The following is a 22,540-nucleotide window of genomic DNA, read 5'->3' on the forward strand; positions in this document are numbered from 1 at the left end:
AGACTGGATCAGTCATGGCTATTTTAGAGATAATACAACCGGATCCGATCAGAACGGACGCAGACGGTTGTATTATCCAGACTGAGGCATTTTTGGCTCATTCATGACGGATCCCCCCCCCAAGAAAACTGCAGATGTGAAAGTAGCCTTAGATTAGATTCAGATTCTTGGCGTAAGCTCATTCAGCAGATTGGCAGGGCCCGGCAGTGAAAACATCACCAAATCTCGTCCTGTAAAAGTGCAGGGGGTGCGGCAGTTGCAGAGAGAGTAGAGCGTCTAGGTGTAATGGTAACGCCCCAGTTGCTCCTAGCGGCTCTTTTGCATATAATAAAGCATCATTTTTCTCAGCAATGAGGGCACATATGACCATGGGACCAGTGTACATGTAACAGGTCAGCCGGTGTCACAGGTACAAATCTGCTGACAGATGCCCTTTAAATACAAGGTACTTACTAATGTATTGTGACTCTCCATATTGCCTCCTGTGCTGGCTTGATTTATTTTTCCATCACATTATCCACTGCTCGTTTCCAGGGGTTACCGCCACCGCTGCGCCGCCTATAACAAGGTGGCCAGGACAGGAGCTGCTGCGCATGCATGTCTATGTGCGCTCCCACAGTCCCAGTAAATAGAGAGGCCTGAGCTTTTTCCTATAGTGTGCAAGCACGACCACCGCTGCTGGATTACAGGGTGGTCGTAACCCCCGGAAACAAGCAGTGTATAATGTCATTGAGAAATGAATCAGGCCAGCGAAGGAGACAACATAGACAGTCCAAATACATCAGTAAGTGCCTTGTATTAACTTTCTCCATATGATAAATGCCATTTGCTGAAAGGACACAACCCCGTCAATGTCATGTGAAGTGACGCATTTTCCCCTGTAAGGTGTAACGGAGGCATTAGGCGCAGCAGCTGTGCCCGACAATTCTCCAGACTGACTGGTGTCACCTCGGCGCCCGGCTTAGAGACATTCCGGTTTAATTACCCGACAGGTTACACAAAAGGTAATCCCTGAGCTCTGCGCTAAATCGTCAGATCCCACAACAGACCGTGCCCTTGAGATAGCAGCCGCCTGGTAACGAGAAAAACCGCCACCCCTTGTTATGAGCATGAGTAAGTGCATGGAAAAAAATAATAATGAATAAATAAGTCCTTGAGTCGTCGCTTCTCTGAAGCTATTCGAAAATCTATTCAGATTTTTATTTTGATCCCTCCCATTGCAGGCCAACGACGCCAAATCAGCCAGAACATAAAAACCATGGACGACTGATGTGGATGACACGGATTATCTTGTAACAATGGCGCCTGGTACATTAGCAGCAAGTGGTCAGGGCTGGAAGCAGGAAAAATGGGCGAGGATTTTGGCGACTTTACAAAGGTCAAATGGTGAAGGATAAACGCCCATCAGGACGCCTCTAGTGCAGGGGAATGCAGCGGTTACTGACCACCAAATGTGGTCCAAGAAAGGACAGTGAACCGGTGTCGGGGTCTTGGGCAAGGCTCATTGATGTTGGCGGGGAAATAACCCTAGCGTCCCTCTACTATTATTCCTACAAATTACCAATAAAATCGACAACTGACCCTTGGATGAACTTGATGGATTTATGTCTTTTTTTCAGCTGGATTAGGCTACTTTCACACTAGCGTTTTTCTTTTCCGGCACCGAGTTCCATCCTAAGGGCTCAATACCGGAAACAACTGATCAGTTTTATCCCTATGCATTCTGAGCAATCCGTCCAGGATGTCTTCAGTTCAGTCACTGTACAGTTTTTGGACGGAAAAAATACCGCAGAATGCTGCAGGTATTTTCTCAGTCCAAAATTCTGGAACACTTGCCGGATCCGGCATTATTCTACATTAAAATGCACTAATGCCAGATCCTGCCCTAAGTGTTCCGGAAAAACAGATCCGGTTTTGTGGTCTGCACATGCACAGACCTTTAAAAATGTGAAAAAGATAAATACCGGATCCGTTTTTCCAGATGACAACTGGGGAGACGGATCGGGTATTGCAATACATTTGTGAAACTGATCCACATCTGGATCAGTCTACAGATGGTATCCGTTTGCATACAGATTGCTGGATCCGGCAGGCAGTTCCGGCGAATCTAGCAACGCTAGTGTGAAAGTACCCTTAACTATGTAACTATATGAATGTCACAGGCGGGGCGTGTCCTTACGCTGACTGTACCAGACTGCGTGGGAAACATGCAGCTTTGATAAGGGGCTCAGTTATTTTCAGAAGTCCCATAGAAATTAATGGAAACTGAGCCGCGCATGCGCAGCCAACGCTCCTTTCACTTCTATGAGACTCCTGAAAATGGCTGCGCCCCTTATTAAGGCTGCATGTAGTCTGGTACAGTCAGCGCTGATAGGACATGGTCAGCCTGTGTAAGGACATGCCCCACCTGGTAACATTCATATAATGTCCCATCAGCAGTGACCGTACCAGCGAAATCCCATAGAGAAGAATGGAAAGTGCGCCGCGCATGCGTAGCCAACGCGCCTTTCACCTCTATGGGACTGCTGAAGACAGACAAGCCAGCTCTTGGCTAATTTCGGAACTGTGATAGAAACGAATGGAGGGTGGCCGCACCTGGGCGGTGTGCTCGCATTCACTTTGCAGGCTCCGTTCCAGAGATAGGTATGGGACCCGCACCTACCGATGGCGATATACCACCAATGTATGAGGTGAGACAACCCCTTTAAGACTCGACATCACAGAAGGACACTCCTCAGGCTCGGTTCATGTCACAGCATCCAATATAGTAACCGATCCTCCATCCGACGAAGCCATACGATTAATAGTGTCCATCGGGGTTCAGCTATTTGACGGCTAAAACAACTAGGTATACCTACAGTCAAAAGTGAGGGTGACCCTGATGGAGGTTCGGATCGCTGGAGCGGCGCCCAACAGGCACAGGTCAAATAGTAAATGAGCAACTATGACGCCTCATGGACGTTACCTTTTAGTATTGTAGGCCGTGTCGTGTGGCGTCTCTTCAAGTAACGTGACGTAGACCAAGGAGCACGTCAGGATGAACAGGACGGTCAGCGTGTGCGCTCTCCTGTAAGCAACGAAGAAGGGAGAAAAAACAAAGTTATTACAATGCGCTAATGATACATCTACATAGCGCAAGGCCTCACGCACTTGAGCGTATTTTGGGTCCATGTCCAATGCTCATTTTTTGCAGATTGCACGTGAACCCATTCATTTCTGTGGGACCGCAAAAAATGCAGACATGTCATCCGTGTGCCCGTCCCGCAAATTACAGAATATGTTCTATTCATGTATGTTTTGCAGACAAAATTAGGCATTTCTACTAGGGATGCACATGGGCAGCATTGTTTTTTTATTTTATTTTTTATTTTAAGGATCTTAGGTTTCCAGACCTCAAAATACATACCGTCATGCGCATGCATGGAGCGGCCGTCCGGGCACGCGTGCAGCCACTCCATTCACTTCTATGGGAGTTCCGGAGATAGATGAATTCCCATAGAAATGAATGGAGCAGCCGCACGCATGCAAGACCAGACGCTCTGTTCATTTCGGGGGTGGGGGGGGGAGAAGAGGCTGCAGGGGGTACGAAGCTCTCGTTGTTTGTGATCAGGGGGGGGGGGGGGGTGTCCCAGAGGTAGGACCCACCGGGTCAATCCCTTTAACAGAGCAGTTTAGTTAGCCTTCCTCTTCCGATTTGACGTTAATGGCACCAAACTAATAATTATCATTTATTTTGGGGGGCCACCTCCACACTTTCCGTAAGCCCACACATAAGCGGAGAGAGACACCTAATTTTAGACTGACCGCTGTTATCCCAAATAAAGAGGTCCTAATAGAGCAAGCTCCAACCTATGTATTACACAGTCGGCCTATCATAACGGCTACAGATTTTTCTATACAGGGTGCATTCACACGACCGTAATTCCGGGTCCGCATCCGTTTCGCGTAACGGGTGTGGACCTATTCATTTCAATGGGGCAGCAAAAGATGTATCCGTTGTTCCGTCCCGCAAAAAAATAAAAATAATAGAGCAGGTATCCGCAAAACACTTACGGTCGTGTGAATGCACCCTTACAGGGGGTCTTTCTAACTGCCCCAAAACAGAGCCTTATTCTTTGAAACTGTGAGCTGGACATCACTGCTAAAGGGGGACCCCAACATCCAACAAGGCAAGCAAAGATGGTCAAATGGAAAGGGCTTGAAAAGGTCTAGTCACGTAAATGGCGCCGAGCTGTAGCATCGTACGCAGCTGATGCTTGACCAGTGTGTCTAATACAGAGGTCCGCTACCTTTGGCACTCCAGCTGTTGTGAAACTACAATTCCCAGCATTCGTTTCTATTAGAGTTCTTAAAAGGGCAGAGGAAGTATGCATGCTGGGAGTTGTAGTTTCACAACCGCTGGAGTGCCGGAGGTTGCCTACCCCATGTCTAGTAGAACAGTGAAGGGCCACCATACTCCAGCAGGTGCCAAACCCCCTTCGTTCTGTTTAGCAGTGGAGGTCCGCAAGGTTGTCCATGAAAAAGAAATGTACTGTGCATTTTTGAAAGCTTCACCCGGATCTAAATAAAAGTTTACAAAAACATGTAATTAAAAATAGCTGTATAGCGCCACCTGCCGTTCTTTTCCTAATTTCTCCACCTCCGCAATATCGCTGAGGTGGTCACACATGCTCAATGCCATCCTTCAACTGCCGCCAGCCGTATCTACTGTTAGAATCGGTGATAGCTAAAGGGAGAGCGCTGCAGCAGAAAGGACACGCAACCTCAGGTGTGGCAAGGAGAGCGCTGCAGCAGAAAGGACACGCAACCTCAGCTGTGGCAAGGAGAGCGCTGCAGCAGAAAGGACACGCAACTTCAGCTGTGGCAAGGAGAGCGCTGCAGCAGAAAGGACACGCAACTTCAGCTGTGGCAAGGAGAGCGCTGCAGCAGTAAGGACACGCAACCTCAGCTGTGGCAAGGAGAGCGCTGCAGCAGAAAGGACACGCAACCTCAACTGTGGCAAGGAGAGCGCTGCAGCAGAAAGGACACGCAACCTCAGCTGTGGCAAGGAGAGCGCTGCAGCAGAAAGGACACGCAACCTCAGCTGTGGCAAGGAGAGCGCTGCAGCAGAAGGGACACGCAACCTCAGCTGTGGCAAGGAGAGCGCTGCAGCAGAAAGGACACGCAACCTCAGCTGTGGCAAGGAGAGCGCTGCAGCAGAAAGGACACGCAACCTCAACTGTGGCAAGGAGAGCGCTGCAGCAGAAAGGACACGCAACCTCAGCTGTGGCAAGGAGAGCGCTGCAGCAGAAAGGACACGCAACTTCAGCTGTGGCAAGGAGAGCGCTGCAGCAGAAAGGACACGCAACCTCAGCTGTGGCAAGGAGAGTGCTGCAGCAGAAAGGACACGCAACCTCAGCTGTGGCAAGGAGAGTGCTGCAGCAGAAAGGACACGCAACCTCAGCTGTGGCAAGGAGAGCGCTGCAGCAGAGGGGTGGGGGCACACCCCTGAGCAGTGATGGGGAGCTGCCAGAGAAGGGACACAACCCCTGAGCTGCCAGCTTGAAGTGAATGTAGCGAAGCAATTGGAGCAGTGAATGTGGAGATCTCTGGGTCCATGACGTACAGGGCTGGTTCCCTTTTTTTTTTTGCTTAGATAAACCTCGTAACTGCTTTATAATCTGTGCGGATTTTCTGCTGCAGTAAAAAAATTTAAATATATTACCTGCTTTGTGAATTTTAAATCTGCAACATGTCAATGTAGGCTACTTTCACACTTGCGGCAGAGGATTCCAGCAGGCAGTTCAGTCACCGGAACTGCCCGCCGAATCCGGCAATACAGACGCGAACTGATGGCATTTGTCAGACGGATCAGGATCCTGATCTGTATGACAAATGCATTAAAATGCCGGATCAGTCTCTCCGGTGTCATCCGGAAAAACGAATGCGGCATTTATCTTTATTCCAATTTTTTCGGTCTGCCGGATCCGTTTTGTTAATGCATTTCAATGGAAAAAAAGGCATGTGTTCCGGAATTTTGGACGGAAATAAAACCGCAGCATGCTGCTGTATTATCTCCGTCCTGAAAAGTAAAAAAGACTGAACTGAAGACATCCTGATGCATCCTGAACGGATTGCTCTCCATTCAGAATGCATGGGGATAAAACTGATCAGTTCTCTTCCGGTATTGAGCCCCTAGGACGGAACTCTGTGCCGGAAAAGAATAACGCTCGTGTGAAAGTACGCTTCAGTTGCAGCTTTCCACCAGAGGGCATGGAGTAAGATCAGTGGCAAATCCACGTTTCCCACGTAGGCTTTGTCGTCACTGGATTGGCTCAGATGTTACCAAAGGAAAAATAAAAATATATATATATATATAAAAAAGTAAAAATAAACGCTGGAAATTCCTCCCCGTGCGGCTTTGAATTCCTGAAAGCCCAATGTGGGCAGTCACATTATATACACCTCGGGAGGATCAAGTCAGTCGCCGGTCATCATTAACCGGTGAGCGCAGCATTATATCATTTGCGTTTTAATCCCACAGAAGAAAAAGCAAACTAAAGCCTTCTAATGCCTCTCCGTCAACCTAAGCGTGCAATTATACGGAATTTAGCCTCTGGCATCTAATGCAGCAAGGATCTAATCGTGGACGGCTTTAATATCTTACCTAGGACAGTTATAGTTCCCGCTCTCTGTTCCTAGTAACGGCAGCAGAATCAAATAATACAGAGCGAGAGAAATGTGAGTTGGGGGGGTGACAAGATGCATTGAAGAAATCAAATACCCTAAACTATAGGAGTTCTGTTTTTGGCCTGTTTATTCCTTATTTAAAATATAACCTTTATTTTCATCAAAACAAAACTTCCCCCAAAAAAAAAATTTGTGTGATTATTTCCAATGAAAGCCTTATACGAGTCCAATTACGGGATCGAGAAAAATGGGGTTACAAGAAATAGAGAAAATAAATAATCTAATTAAAAAATGGACAGATTCATGTTTCTTCATATGAAATAACGGAAGATGGGGGGGGGGGGGGGGGTCATTATTACAAAAAGGCCTGACATTTTCACCAGTACCACAGTGTGATGAATTTACATGGATTAAAGACGTTCGGGTACTTTCACACTAGCGTTCGTGTCATCCGGCAGACAGTTCCGTCGGAGGAGCTGCCTGCCGAATACGCAGATCAGTGTGACAACTGACAGCATTTGTAGACGGATCTGGGTGCGGATCCATCTACAAATGCTTTGCAAGAACGGATCCGTCTCTCTGCTTGTCATGCGGATGGACGGATCCGTGTTGCAGTCTTTTTCACAGTTTTCTCAGTCTGCGTATGCGCAGACCAGAAGGACGCATCCGTCCTTCAGTTGTTTTGCAATGCAAGTCAATGGGAATTAATGCCGGATCCGGCGTCTGATCAGGCATTTTGGACGCACATAATACTGCAGCATGCTGCGGTATTATGTCCAGCCAAAACGCCTAACAGTGACTGAACGGATTTCTATTCAGAATGCATTGGGATATGCCTGATCAGTTATTTTCCGGCATAGAGCCCTTTTGACGGAACCCTATGCCGGAAAAGAAAAACGCAAGTGTGAAAGTACCCTTAATCTGTTTGCACGAAAAACTTGCACTTCATTAAAAAAAAAAACAAAAAAAAAAAAAACACACACCTACATTCTGAACACGATCTGAAAAGAACGTATGATAAGGAGAAAAAAAACGTGTTGAGACCCCGGAGAGCTAAGTAAGAGAGAACGAAGGCCTAGAAAAAAAAAACTTTAGAACCACCATTCACTACTTTGAAGTCTAAACGAACACCTTTTTTGCAGTATAAAGAAATAGACACTTTTGTGAATTTGGTCACTAAGGACATAAAAGCGTTGAAATTACGAAAAGACCATATGAGGTCGAATTTAATACCGCAGGAAAGTGAAGCTTTGGATGCCCTAAGCAAGAATGACATGATAGTAACAAAACCAAGCGATAAAGGTGGTAACAGTCATACAAGATACATGTGACTATGTAAATATGGTCTTCAGATTACTGAATGATAGACAAACGTACCAATTACTTTCAAAAAACCCACTGAAGACCATTTACAAGAATTGAAACAACTTCTGATGAAAGCAAAAACTAAAAAAGTCAGATTAGCCAAGAGGAATTCCAATATCTATTCAATGAAAGTCCAACGACCTCAACCTTTTATGCTCTTCCTAAAGTACCCAAAAAGAAATTCCCTATAGCAGGAAGGCCGATCGTATTTGGAAATGACAGTTTGACGCAAGGAAAAAGTAATTATGTGGATCAAATGTTGAGGAATTTTGTAACTTCACTAAACTCATACATTAAAGATACAAAAGACCTGCCTTTGAAGATAAATGATATGTCCCTCTCTCAGAAGGCTTTTTTGACCAGCTTAGACGTTGGGTCACTCTACAGTAACATACAACATACTTTGGGAATGAATGCAGTGAAATATTTTTTAGACACCAACATAACACTTGTCTTATCAATACTTCAATTTATTTTGGAGCACAATTATTTCACTTTTCAGGAAAACAAAGGGGACCGCGATGGGAACGGCCTGTGCACCAATATATGCAATTTTTTTAAAAAAAAATTTCTAGGGTGGTGGGAGAATCAGTGTTCACGGAGGAGATGTCGCCTTATACCTGCCACATAATTTTTTGGGACAGGTATATAGAGGACATCCTTATTTTGTGAGAAGGCACACAATCTTGTTTTTGGGAATTTGTTCACATCCTAAATAACAACACGATAGGGATGATGTATACACGTGAGATTCAAGATAAGGAACTAAAACTTTTTAGATCTGAAAATAAAGAAATTGGATAATGGCACTTTGAGTACAGAGAAAGCCAACGTCAACCAACGGTTATTTACACTGGACAAGCTGGCACCCCTCCCCTCTAAAAAGAGGGATCACAACAGGTCAGTATCTTCGAGCGGGACAGAAACCCTTTAAAGAGGACCTTTCATCTGTTTTACTTATAGGAGCTAAATACCTGTACTTGCGGGGTACACCCCCCGCTGATGCTGCCACCCAGTTTATTTTTTTTTAAACATCGCCCCTATGCCCCGCTGCACCCGCCTGAAGTTTTCAAGCTCAGTATCTAAATCCTGATCATCGGTACAGGGAGGAGGAGACTCCAGGGTTTCTCAATGGGTGTCTCCTCCTAACTGGCTGTGCCGCAATCCAATGTGATTGGATCGCGGCACAGCCAGTGAGGAGGAGACACCCATTGAGAAACCCTGGAGTCTCCTCCTCCCTGTACCGATGATCAGGATTTACATACTGGTTGACAGTCTTTTTGGGGGAAATAGGGAAAACAGACTAAGTAGGAATACATGCGCAGATAGTTTCAGCGGAGTTCCTTTACCCTAAGTCCATAGAGACAAGTAGCGGAGAAGCAAAAAAAAAATAAAAATGACCGATACTGATGACATGCGCGATGGGCACGTAAGGCAGTGAGCCCCGAGACACTGTTTTACACGCAAGCGCTGGATAATGGATCCGATAGGATGATGGATTCAGATGTTAGACACTAAAAGCGAGAGGCACAGGAGGTGAGAGACTCTCTCCCTCCAATGAGATGTACCGCATCTGTCATTTAAATATGAGTAGAGCTCTGAATGGATAAGGTGGTTGGCAGAGGGCGCTCCTGCCCGACAAGTACATACAGAAAGAAGCGCTTGGGTGAGCTGCTCCAAACATGTCGAGGGGAGCACTAGTTTGTTTTTAGCACAAAAGCATTAGTGGCAAACCCAGAGAGCCGTACTGCAGACGCCCTCACCGGTTAGAATATCCTATAAAGGGAGAAAGGTATATAGTGGTAGTATAGACGAGCATCTGGTAGTAAGGGATGGTTTATGGAATTACTGAATTTAAAAAAAAAATTATTTTTTTATTGGAAAAATTCTACCACAGTTTTTACGGCGTTTCCTTAAACTGACCTGTTACCTTCAGTCTCTGGGTCAGTACGATTACAACGATACCACATATTTTTCTTGCACTTTAATACAGAAAAAATAAAATAAAATAAAATAAAAGCTTTGGATCAAGCATTTTTTCATTTTCTTTGCATCGCCATATTGTGAACCCCATAAAAAAAAAAAAAAAAAATTTATGTCTACGGAGCTGTGTGAGGGCTCATTTTTGGGGGAATGATCTGTACTTTTCATCGATACCATTTGTGTATGTATGAGTGTGTATGAATTTATCACTTTTTATAAAAGAAAAAAAATTGTGGGAGGTGAAGCACAAATGGTGAATCAGCCATTTTTCTTCTTTTTTTTCCCATTTCGCCGTATGGGAAATATTTTTTTTATATTTTAATAGTATGGGCATTTTAGCACACAGAGATGCCCATGATGTTTATTTTTAATTACACATTTTTTATTTGAATTTTGGGTAAAGGGCATTAAATTTTTTTTATTTTTATATATTATACACTTTTTTATAGTTCCCCTTAGGAAACTTGAACAAGCAATCCTCATCTTGCTTTGCTCAGACTCCAATGCATTAGCATTGAAGTTTATGAGAATTTCACTGTGTTCCTATGCAGCTCTATAGGAACCTATGGGCTGCAGCTTCGAATAATTCAGAACACGTGAATAATGCCCAACGACGTATATGCAGAAATGAATTGCACTTTCGGCCCCAGCCCCACCGCTTTCGATACCTGTTGAGTAGCATTCTTCAGGTGTAACTGCACATTTCAGAGAATGGTAGAACGTGATAAGACATGACAGGGCCATAGAGCGTTGCCATAAGCGAGGTATGCTCCGTAAATGCAAACGTTTTAGGAATCGTGATCATATCTCAACCCTGAAGTCTGGGGAGTAATACACCTAAGGAAAAGGCTAGCTCAGATAGTATAAGGGTATGTTCACACTTGTCAGACTTTGCTGTAAATCGGCAGCAGGAATCTGAGGCTGGCACTTGGATTTGTGCCACGGGTGTGTAGTTTAAAGTCTCACGCATCGACACAAGGATTACCCCCATTTATATGCATGGATATGGACGGCTTGGTTGATGTCAGCATGGAATCCAAGACTAAATCCATGTCAAAGCCAACAAACGTGAACTGAGGCACCTGGACTACAATAAAGGACCTCAGTACAAACCTACACTGCAGTTTAGGTGGGAACCAGTCACCAACAGATGACCAGTCAAAAAAAACTGTATCCACTATATGGATTTTCTCTGCCACTGGTTGGTTACAACCTTGAGTCTACGGTATGGTCAGCTGGCTAAATGACCACCAATCTATGGATTATTTCCCTATTGCCTCTGGGTCTTTGATTTTCCATTGCCAAATATTTGCAACGGCATTGGCCAGTAGGACAACCAATCGCTCATTAATGTCTTGACCGATTGGTTGTCTTTAGTGGAATTTGTGATACTTGCCAAAGCCTTCATTGTTCATAGAGACATCAGGTGTGCCACGGTCTTGGGCATCTTCAAGAACAGAATTAGTCTAAAACCCTGCAGTTCTCCAAGTATCAGAACTAACATTTTCATACAAGATGTGGAGGAAGTCTGTGTAAAAAAATTGTCTACATCCTCAACTGAAGCTTTCCAATTCCTGAAATCCACTGCCCTCTGCAAGGACTTGAGAAGATTAAAGGGTTCTTGAGAATAACAAGATAACGTAAGATAACATCTAGGAGAACTGGTGATGGGATTTTTACTCGGTTGCTGTTTTGCTGGTTTTTGCTTTCCTTAGTGCATCGCCACCAGAAAAATTCAAGTGCAACGTTTCTGGTCAAATATGGTAAGATCCAAGAGCTTCTCACTAAAAGACCACCTCTTCTGTAAATGAGGACATGTTTATGAGGTGATCACCATGGGTCTGAGACTTTTCACCCTCAGCCATTAATTGTAGATGGCCAGACATAACATGGAGACAATTTATTGAACAGGCAACCGTGTATCACCTAAGTCCCCCAGAATATGAGCTCGTCATTTGCCGATGATCTTCACTCTGGCTAATGGGGGAGTGGTCCCGAGTAGGCCCCATTGGATTCAAAAGGGCAACCTAGGAATGACCCATCTAAAATGGGTTGGTTTAGTATTAGGCAGACATTGCTGCTTTCTTCAAAAATCAGCACCCCACCTGTCCACAGGTTGTATGTGGTACTGCATCCCAGGGGGGGGGTCACAAATAATAAAAAAAAAAAAACGACCGTTTTAACTTCTGAGCTGGCGGCGGATCCGCCAAAGTTATGAAGAGGCTCCTCAGCTGCCTTTTAGGTTGGGTCCAGCTGTGCTCTGACTACAGGTCAGCCCCAGTGTGTAGCGGAGTCTGCGGAGTCTGCGGTAGTCTGAGACACACCTCCTGCCTCCTTATGGGGCTCAGGCTGCTGCTCTCCTCCCCACTGCATTCCCGTCTCCTTTGGTTGGTTGATGTGCACGAATACAAGTTCATCCTAGGCCCAAGGGAATGTCAGCGCACGGAGGGCGGATTGCCAGGAAAGCAAGGTCAGAACGATTATGATGAATGGATTACTAAATCACCTAGATAATCAGATAATTGTTACATATATACCAAGACAAAGGAGGCTCAGAAAGAGGGAGCCTGGAGGGTTGCTTCAAATATATTACAAGAAAAAAATAAAAAAAACTTGCACAACCTTATTGCTGTTCTCACAGGTCAGTTATTGTGTAGTCCATCACAGGACTCCTTGCAGGTGTCAGGGGTTTCAAGGAGCACAAAACAGACATGAATGATAAAAGTGAAGAAAAAAAAAACGTACCCGCAATAAGCGTCACTCTGCAGGGTGTTCTGCATGCTCCCAAACCAACGTCTTGAAGAAAGCCTATAATGAGCACAGGTGCTACCTGATCCCTTCTAATTTCATCTGACAGATGAATGAACAAGTGGGACTTAGACAACCGGTCAGATTGTAGGTGCGGTGCCATCTGGGTGCGTTACAGAGCAGGAGGAGACGATTTATACAAAAGATTTACTATAACTTCTAATTTAAAGGGGTATTCTGGATGTTGCAAGTTATAACTATCAGATCGATGGTGTTCCTACCGCTGGGGCCCAAGAACGGGGGGCCCGGTAAGGCTACTTTCACACTCGCGTTGGATCTGCACAAACTCTTTCGTTCTGATAATACAACCGCCTGCATCTGTAACATAGCCAAAACTGATCCGTCATGACCACCATTGAAAGTCAATGGAGGACGGATCAGTTTTCTATTGTGCCATATTGTGTCAGTGAAAACGGATCCGTCCCCATTGACTTACATTGTGTGTCAGGACGGATCCGTTTGCCTCTGCATCGTCAGGCGGACACCAAAACGCTGCAAGCAGCGTTTTGGTGTCCGCCTCCTGAGCGGAACGGAGGCGAATGATGCATTCTGAGCGGATCCTTATCCGGTCAGAATGCATTAGGGCAAAACTGATCCGTTTTGGACCGCTTGTCAGAGCCCTGAACGGATCTCACAAACAGAAACCAAAACGACAGTGTGAAAGTAGCCTAAGCCCTGAAAAGAATAGAGCGGCAGTTCTCACATGCACACGGCCGATCCAGTCATTTTTATGGGGGTTACAGAGATAGCGGAGCGGTGTACGCCTGCCGCTGGGACCCCCGCCATTCTCATAGTTATCTCATATGCTGTGGAAAGGGGAAAATAAACTAACCGGAATACCCCTTTAAATCCCTGCTCACTAAGTCCAAAAGTAGGCAGTCGGTCGGTCATCTTGATGTCTAGGACCACCCACTGGACTCCTAAGCACAGAAAAAGCAGGGACTACAATGAATAGAACGCCAGTTCTACTGAATTTTTTTCCCACCAAAACTACATACCAGCCGCAGATTACCAATTCGACATGCTGCAGACTCACATTTAAAGGGGCTGATCTGGGTCTGGCCCCCCGACTGCAGCAAGAATTATCTTATTTTTTCTGTGATGTGGATTTCAAATCCATGCTGTATAAACTGCGGCCTTGGGGGAGGAGGGCTCACTACACCCTCGCTCCGACATTAACATATAGTACATATTGGCGAGTGTTGCTTTCAGGCTGCTCAGCCATGATGGCATATCATAGGGAGGACCACATCATTACCATCCATTGTAGAGCAAGGTAAGGCCGTGTCCGTTGTGCTGTCTGCAAACCATGGATTCACAAAACAGATACCGGCTGCGTGTGCCCTGAACGTTGACGTTCTGCAGGTCCCGCACTATTGTAGAAATCCCAATTGTTGTCCACAATATTTATTTTGCAGAGTGGCGAAATGGACATACGGACAGCATAGAAATGAGCCGGTCCGCATCCAATCAGCAAAAAGACGTGGATTGGATGCAGACCAAAAATATGGTCATGTGCATAGGGTCTAAGGTGTAGTAAGGTCCCTGCCTTCTCAACCCCCAGGGCAGCTGTGCAAGTGGTGGCAACCGGTTCTTCTCACATTCCACAGATTGCTGGTGGCAATTCTAAAATCGGTCCCTGAGAACCCCTTTAAGGGAGGAATAGCTGAGATTTTATTTCACTGAAGGTTTTAGAACATGTAACCCAAAGGGCACGAGGACAATGGCATCAACAGGAAAACTCTGAAAATAGGACAAAAACACCCGGCCACAACGCCCCACAGCACATTCTTTACATCTGCCAACTGCGCTGTTAGACTTCACGAACACTTAAGAATGTCACTAGTAAAAATAAAAATAAAAAAAAAAGAGTTAATACGAGGGAATGCTGACCGCCATTCGCCTGACCTCTCGCTGTAAGGAAGGGGACATATAGCTGGCAGAACAGGTTCAGTGCAAGTGGCAGATGAAGGCAAAACCACTCCTGGCTACGGTTTACAGCTCCGTGCAAGCAACTTCCATTTGTACGCCATTTTTTTAGTACATGCCACCAATTCTAATTCCCTCCTAACAATGTTGGTTGAGATTATCTAAGTGTACATGAGATTTATCTAATCTCCATCACTTTGCTGGTACTGTACTACGTTGCATTTCTTCCACACGAGAATCTGCGCTGGAGAAGGAAAAAATAAAATAAAAAATAAAATAAAAAAAAACAACTGGAAGAGCTCAGATAGCTGTATTTTGTTTGCGGTACACAAAAACTCAGATCTGTTTTTTTGCAGGCAGTTCAGCATGTCCGCAAACAAACGGAATGTATGGTTCAGTGGTTCTGTAGGTCTTCCTTTTTTGCAGATCCATAGCCGCAGAACAGATTTTTACCTGTTCTGTGTTCCACAGAACGGAACGACCATTGAGATAAAAGGGTCCGCACGTGTTCCACAAAAATGCAGAACCTAAAAAAAACGGTCGTGCGAATGAGCCCTAACCCACAAAGGGTAATTTCACGCGAGTTCGTTCGGTGCGAGAAACTAACTCCGAGCGATGGCTGCATTTCCCAGACCGAACACTGCTCCAGAGCTGACAGCATCATAATGGCCGCTGAAGCAGTCAGCTCCTGCCTGAACGCGGGTACACTGAATACAGTACAGTAGACTCGCTGTCGGGCATGAACTCACAGCACCATACAGCACTGATGCTGCGAGTTCCATAAAGAGGAACAGTGTTCAGTCCAGGAAATGCAGCCATCACAAGGAGTCATGTGTGACATTAGCCTTAGGGTCCTCTTAATGGGCTGATGCCAGAGCGCCGATCGATGACATTCAAGACTATCGGTGCCTTTTACACGGCAACAACGAACAGTGCAATGCGTGAAAAGATGAATGATGCAGGTAAACCAACAAACGAGGAGCGGTTTCTGCAGCAGGAGCTAGGATTTTGGAAAGCCTCATTCAGATGGGACATCTGCAAATATTTCTGCAACAAATGCACTGCGTGCGAATACATGCTTAGGGGGTATTCATAGAGTGCAATGATATGATGGTTTTTACAAAACTGCAATAATATTTTTTTTTTTTAAAAGCAAAATGAATACACCATTAACGCTCACTTCTGTGAAAAAGCGAATTGATGGCAACTTTGGTAAGAAGACCTGCTACTGGCATCCCTCGGCCACCAGCTACTATCCCTGGGTGAAGAGTCTGCCCAGCATTTATAGTCCCGGTAGTCATGCTGCAGATAATACATGCTGCCTCTCTTGGGACCGCCATTACTTTACAATCAATGAAAAAGGTTTTATCTACAAGACCCCCATAGATCCTTAGAAGGAAGGGCCCACAGCGACCGTTTAGTGCTGCTCCCCATTTGACCGGCCATCCACCGTGCAGCCAACTCAGGCACTGCCCATTAAAGTGAAGGAGGTTGGCTGCAGTTTCCTTAGATGACAGTGCCAACATGCAGGGACCCCAACCCACAACTGAAGGGGCTATGCCATGACTTACGTAAAAAGTAAAACAATACATCATATAGTACATCATTTCCTTCTAAAATAAAAGCCCTGTACCTCACATGGATCCAGAGATCCCCCGTTCATTGCTCCAATTGTTCTTCTAGATCAGGCATGGCCAACCTGCGGCTCGCCAGCTGTTGTAAAACTACAGCTCCCACCATGCCCTGCTGTAGGCTGCTAGCTGTAGGCAGTCTGGGAGTTGTAGTCTTGCAACAGCTGGAGAGGCTCCGGTTGGCGATCCCTGTTCTAGATTCTCTTCAGACTGGCCACTCGGGGGGGGGGGGGGGGGGGGTTCTTTCTGCTGCAGCTCTCATGCTATCGCAGCTCAGCGAGTGTGTCCCTTCTGTTGCCGTTTTCTCCCTATCACAGCTTGGAGGGGTGTCCTGCCCGCTGCAGCTCTCTCCCTATAACTGCCAACAGTAGACATGGCTGGTGGCAGCTGAAGGATGAAACCAAGCATGTGCGACCACCTTGGGAGGTGGACGTTCACATTACTATACAGACTAAACACCAGGGGGCGCCATTATAATAAAAGAGAAAATCTCAACTGTAGCTTTTTTTTTTTTTATGTTTTACAAAAAGTACATTTTAAAAGTAACTAGTTTTAATTCATGCTGAATTATATTATACCTACTGTGGCATACGTCCTTTAAGGGATAACATTTTCCCAGCAATATCCCATCACTTTACAAGATTAACCCTTTAACGATCCATCGATGCAATATACAGATGCACCCCCAAATGACCTGGCGTTATACCCCATTTATGTGGATTTCCTCTAAATTGAAGCCAGTGTGTCCTCAATCACATGAGACAGCCGTAATAAGACAGACTATATGAAGGGCCTTCTGAAAACAATAAGCCATTCCTCAAGTCATCAGCAGGAGGCGCCAGTTATAACACACCGACAGGATATCCACAGAACAGCAAGGCCACTGTCACACTGATCACAGTGTTATGGGGAGTAATAGGACATGTTACTAGAGCTGCAAACAAAGATCAGGCATGCTGAAATCAAACAGCCCGCTCCTTATTACCACGGACATCTGCCATCATGGAAGAGGTGGGAGGACCGTACACCATACACATTAGAACGGCTAGCCGGGTTGAGGAGAACAGGCTGAACTGGATGGACAGATGTCTTTTTTCAGCCTTATAAACTACGTTACTATGTTGGCCCATATATCCAATGCGTATGGCCAGCTTAAAGGGGTTTTCTGGGAGTAGAATATTGATGACTTATCCTCGGGATAGGTCATCAATATCAGATCGGTGGGGTCTGACACCCGGCACCCCCACCAATCAGCATCTGACACCCTTCGTTCCCCCCTTTTCGATCAGCCCAAGTGCATCAGTTCCCCCAGTACCATCATCTCAGTTCTCCCAGTGCCATCAGCTCCCCCCCCACCCCAGTGCCATCAGCCCCTCTATGCCATCCAGTGCCCCCAGATCGGCCCCTCCATGTCCCCCAGATCGGCCCCTCCATGCCCCCCAGTGCCATCAGATCAGCCCCTCCATGCCCTCCCCAGTGCCATCAGATCAGCCCCTCCATGTCCCCTAGTGCCATCAGATCTGCCCCTCCATGCCCCCCCCAGTGCCATCAGATCAGCCCCTCCATGTCCCCTAGTGCCATCAGATCTGCCCCTCCATGCCATTCATTGCCGGCTGTTCCCCTTCAGTGCCATGTCCCCAGCACCAGTGAAATTAAATACTTACCTTTCCTGTAGGGGCGCCGCTCCACAGCTCCTTCACCTTCTCTGCGCGCTGCACTGGATCCTGACAGCACACTGCATCGGGTCATAGTGCGCGCTTACGTACGGGCCGGCGGTTGACCACAGAGCGGTAAGAAATAGCAAACGCTTCACTCCCGCTCCGTGGTCACATGACACAAACGATTCCTGATTTGTGTTGAATTACTCGATTCAATCGAGTAATCGTTTCAGCCCTAGTCCCAGGTGTCAAACCCCCACCGATCTGATATTGATGACCTATCCTATTAAAATCTTGGAAAATCATTTTAAAAGGGCTGTCTCACTTCAGCAAATGTGATGGAAAAATTAATCCAGCCAGCAAAAGGAGGCAATATGGACAATCACAATACATTAGTAAGTGCCTTGTATTAACTGGTCTACATGATGAATGTCACTTGCTGAAGTGAGACAACCCCTTTAACGCCGCCCTGCTCTGCTGTTTCCATAAGCCCGGTCACCTGGGGACGGCACTAGTCCTATCTCTCTTAACTCTCTCAGTCAGACCATCGCTGTGACCAGAGAGAGCTCCCCCCTGTAGTGACTCATTTAGGGCATCACACCGATCAAGTCAATGTTCTTCTGTGAGCATCCTGATGAAGGCATATCAAGAGGACAACACAGCCATCATAATGTAAAGTGTGAAGATGCTGTGTCTGATCATTTACATTCCATTTTAAGACCAGTGAATGCAGGTGCAGGGGAGTAAGGCTTTGTCTACATAGCTGAAGGTTGTTTTGGGATTGTGACTCTCTGCGGACCTGGGCTCCAAGGTCTGGGGTGACAGCAGATGAACAACACGTACACAGTGACCGCTATGGAGCACATGCGCTGGCTCCGTTCCACTAGGGCAGGGGTCAGAAACCTTCAGTACTACAGCTGTTGTGAAACTACAATTCCCAGCATGCTCCATTCATTTCTATGATATTTCTTAGAAGAGTAGAGCAAGTATGCATGCTGGGAGTTGTAGTTTCACAACAGCTGGAGTGCCGGAGGTTTCCTACCTCTGCACTAGGGAATGGAGATTTTTGTTTAATCTGTATAAGGGCTCATGCACACAACCGTATTTTCCTGCTGTGTCAGGTTTTTTTTTTTGCGGCCTGTATGCGGAACCATTCATTTCAATGGGTCTGCAAAAACGGAAGTTACCCCGGAACATTTCCCATTATTGTCCACATTACGGACATAAGGATAGGACTGTTCTATTAGGGGTCAGCTGTTCCGCTAAATACGGAATGCACATGGACGTCACCCGTATTTTTTGCGGACCACTAAATACATATACGGTCGTGTGCATGCGGCCTAAGGGCTCATGCACAACCGTATTTTCTTTCCATGTCCATTCATTTTTTTTTGCAGCCCAAATGTGGAACCAATCACTTCAATGGGGCTTGAAAAAGAAACAGAAATGACTCCAAGTGCATTGCGTTTCCATATGTCCGCTCCGCAAAAAAATAGAACATGTCCTATGATGTCATCCGTTTTTTTTTTTTTATTCTAAACCCGTGGTTTGCGGACCACCAAATGCATACGGTTGTGCGCATGAGCCCTAAAGCTGTGCCCCTTCAGGAAAGAAGTCAGAAGCTCATACTAGCGACCTAATCAGTGTTTTCCCGATCGGGACACCGACTGCTTTCGCTGAAAGGGCTTCCCAGCTGATGTGTCGCCGTCAGATGATGTTAACTCAATCGGTGATTATGTACCTTCCTTCTGGATGTCGTCAGGACTCCAGATGAAGTGTTGATGCAATTGTGTATTATGTTCTTTATCCTTTGTTTATAAATAAGCGCAAAAGCAGGACATTATATCGCTATATGTATATACTACCGTATTTTTCGCTTTATAAGACACACTTTTTTATCCTCCAAAAGTAGGGGAGAAATGGCCATGCGTCTTATAAAGCGAATACTAGTGAGCGCTTCCATTATGGAAGTGCTCACTAGTATGCATTAGGGGCTGGGAGGAGGACGAAGCGCTTCCGATAATCACCCTCCCTGGTCTTCTTGCTGGGGCCGGCGCTGCACTGTCATGACCATGTACAGCATCAGGACGTAGTGAGCGCACTATGACCCGACGCTGCACGCAGTCAAGTGACAGCGCAGTGCGAGCCGGAGAAGACAGGGGAGTGCGACTTCTAAAGAGACCGCCGGACCCGGAGCAGAGCTGCGGCGCAGAAGAGGTAAGAGAATATTTATTTTTTGTCTGATGGGGTCGGAAAGAAAAGAGCTGATGGGGGATCTAAAAGAAGAGAGCTGATCTGAGGGTCGATGGGGGATCTAAAAGAAGAGAGCTGATCTGAGGGACGATGGGGGATCTAAAAGAAGAGAGCTGATCTGAGGGTCGATGGGGGATCTAAAAGAAGAGAGCTGATCTGAGGGTCGATGGGGGATCTAAAAGAAGAGAGCTGATCTGAGGGTCGATGGGGGATCTAAAAGAAGAGAGCTGATCTGAGGGTCGATGGGGGATCTAAAAGAAGAGAGCTGATCTGGGGGCCGATGGGGGATCTAAAAGAAGAGAGCTGATCTGGGGGCCGATGGGGGATCTAAAAGAAGAGAGCTGATCTGGGGGCCGATGGGGGATCTAAAAGAAGAGAGCTGATCTGGGGGCCGATGGGGGATCTAAAAGAAGAGAGCTGATCTGGGGGCCGATGGGGGATCTAAAAGAAGAGAGCTGATCTGGGGGCCTAAAAGAAGAGGGCTGATCTGGGGGCCGATGGGGATCTAAAAGAGGGCTGATGGGGGGTGTCTAAAAGAAGAGGGCTGACGGGGGATCTAAAAGAAGAGAGCTGATCTGAGGGCCGATGGGGGATCTAAAAGAAGAGGGCTGATCTGAGGGCTGATGGGGGATCTAAAAGAAGAGGGCTGATCTGAGGGCCGATGGGGATCTAAAAGAGGGCTGATGGGGGGGGTGTCTAAAAGAAGAGGGCTGATGGGGGGGGTGTCTAAAAGAAGAGGGCTGATGGGGGGGGGTGTCTAAAAGAAGAGGGCTGATGGGGGGGTGTCTAAAAGAAGAGGGCTGATGGGGGGGTGTCTAAAAGAAGAGGGCTGATGGGGGGGGTGTCTAAAAGAAGAGGGCTGATGGGGGGGGTGTCTAAAAGAAGAGGGCTGATGGGGGGGTGGTGTCTAAAAGAAGAGGGCTGATGGGGGGGGGTGTCTAAAAGAAGAGGGCTGATGGGGGGGGTGTCTAAAAGAAGAGGGCTGATGGGGGGGGTGTCTAAAAGAAGAGGGCTGATGGGGGGGGGGTCTAAAAGAAGAGGGCTGATGGGGGGGGGGTGTCCTAAAAGAAGAGGGCTGATGGGGGGGGGTGTCTAAAAGAAGAGGGCTGATGGGGGGGGGGTGTCTAAAAGAAGAGGGCTGATGGGGGGGGTGTCTAAAAGAAGAGGGCTGATGGGGGGGGGGTGTCTAAAAGAAGAGGGCTGATGGGGGGTGTGTCTAAAAGAAGAGGGCTGATGGGGGGGTGTCTAAAAGAAGAGGGCTGATGGGGGGGGGTGTCTAAAAGAAGAGGGCTGATGGGGGGGGTGTCTAAAGAAGAGGGCTGATGGGGGGGGTGTCTAAAAGAAGAGGGCTGATGGGGGGGGTGTCTAAAAGAAGAGGGCTGATGGGGGGGTGTCTAAAAGAAGAGGGCTGATGGGGGGGGTGTCTAAAAGAAGAGGGCTGATGGGGGGGGTGTCTAAAAGAAGAGGGCTGATGGGGGGGTGTCTAAAAGAAGAGGGCTGATGGGGGGGGTGTCTAAAAGAAGAGGGCTGATGGGGGGGGTGTCTAAAAGAAGAGGGCTGATGGGGGGGGGTGTCTAAAAGAAGAGGGCTGATGGGGGGGGTGTCTAAAAGAAGAGGGCTGATGGGGGTCTAAGAAGAGGGTCCGGTATAAAGAAGAGGGCTGATCTGAGGGTCTAAAAGAAGAGGGCTGATCTGAGGGTCTAAAAGAAGAGGGCTGATCTGAGGGCTGATGGGGGTCTAAAAGAAGAGAGCTGATCTGAGGGCTGATGGGGGTCTAAAAGAAGAGAGCTGATCTGAGGGCTGATGGGGGTCTAAAAGAAGAGAGCTGATCTGAGGGCTGATGGGGGTCTAAAAGAAGAGAGCTGATCTGAGGGCTGATGGGGGTCTAAAAGAAGAGAGCTGATCTGAGGGCTGATGGGGGTCTAAAAGAAGAGAGCTGATCTGAGGGCTGATGGGGGTCTAAAAGAAGAGAGCTGATCTGAGGGCTGATGGGGGTCTGACATGGAGGGCTGATATGTGGTCTGATCTGAGGAAAAATATATTTTTTCTTATTTTCCTCCTCCAAAATTTGGGGTGCGTCTTATCATAAAGCAAAAAATACGGTGCTTAATATATTTAATAAAATCATATTATAAACCTTCCTTTGAAGTGTAGCTGTAGTTCAGTTAAGAGACTCTTTAAAGAGGACCTTTCATCGGTCCAAACATTGTGAACTAAGTATCATGACACATACAGCGGCGCCCA

General features: G+C 46.7%; 1 protein-coding gene across 1 annotated transcript in view; it reads right to left on the bottom strand.

Annotated features, from left to right (window-relative positions):
* PTDSS2 (phosphatidylserine synthase 2) overlaps positions 1-22,540 on the bottom strand; it is a 63,381-nt gene that overhangs the window by 23,513 nt on the left and 17,328 nt on the right. Inside the window, exon 2 of the mRNA XM_044270865.1 lies at positions 2,966-3,067. Within this exon, the coding sequence (XP_044126800.1) occupies positions 2,966-3,067 (102 nt within the window). The remainder of the gene's footprint in view (positions 1-2,965; positions 3,068-22,540) is intronic.

The sequence above is a fragment of the Bufo gargarizans genome, chromosome 10 (assembly GCF_014858855.1).
Source record: "Bufo gargarizans isolate SCDJY-AF-19 chromosome 10, ASM1485885v1, whole genome shotgun sequence".
NCBI lineage: Eukaryota > Metazoa > Chordata > Amphibia > Anura > Bufonidae > Bufo > Bufo gargarizans.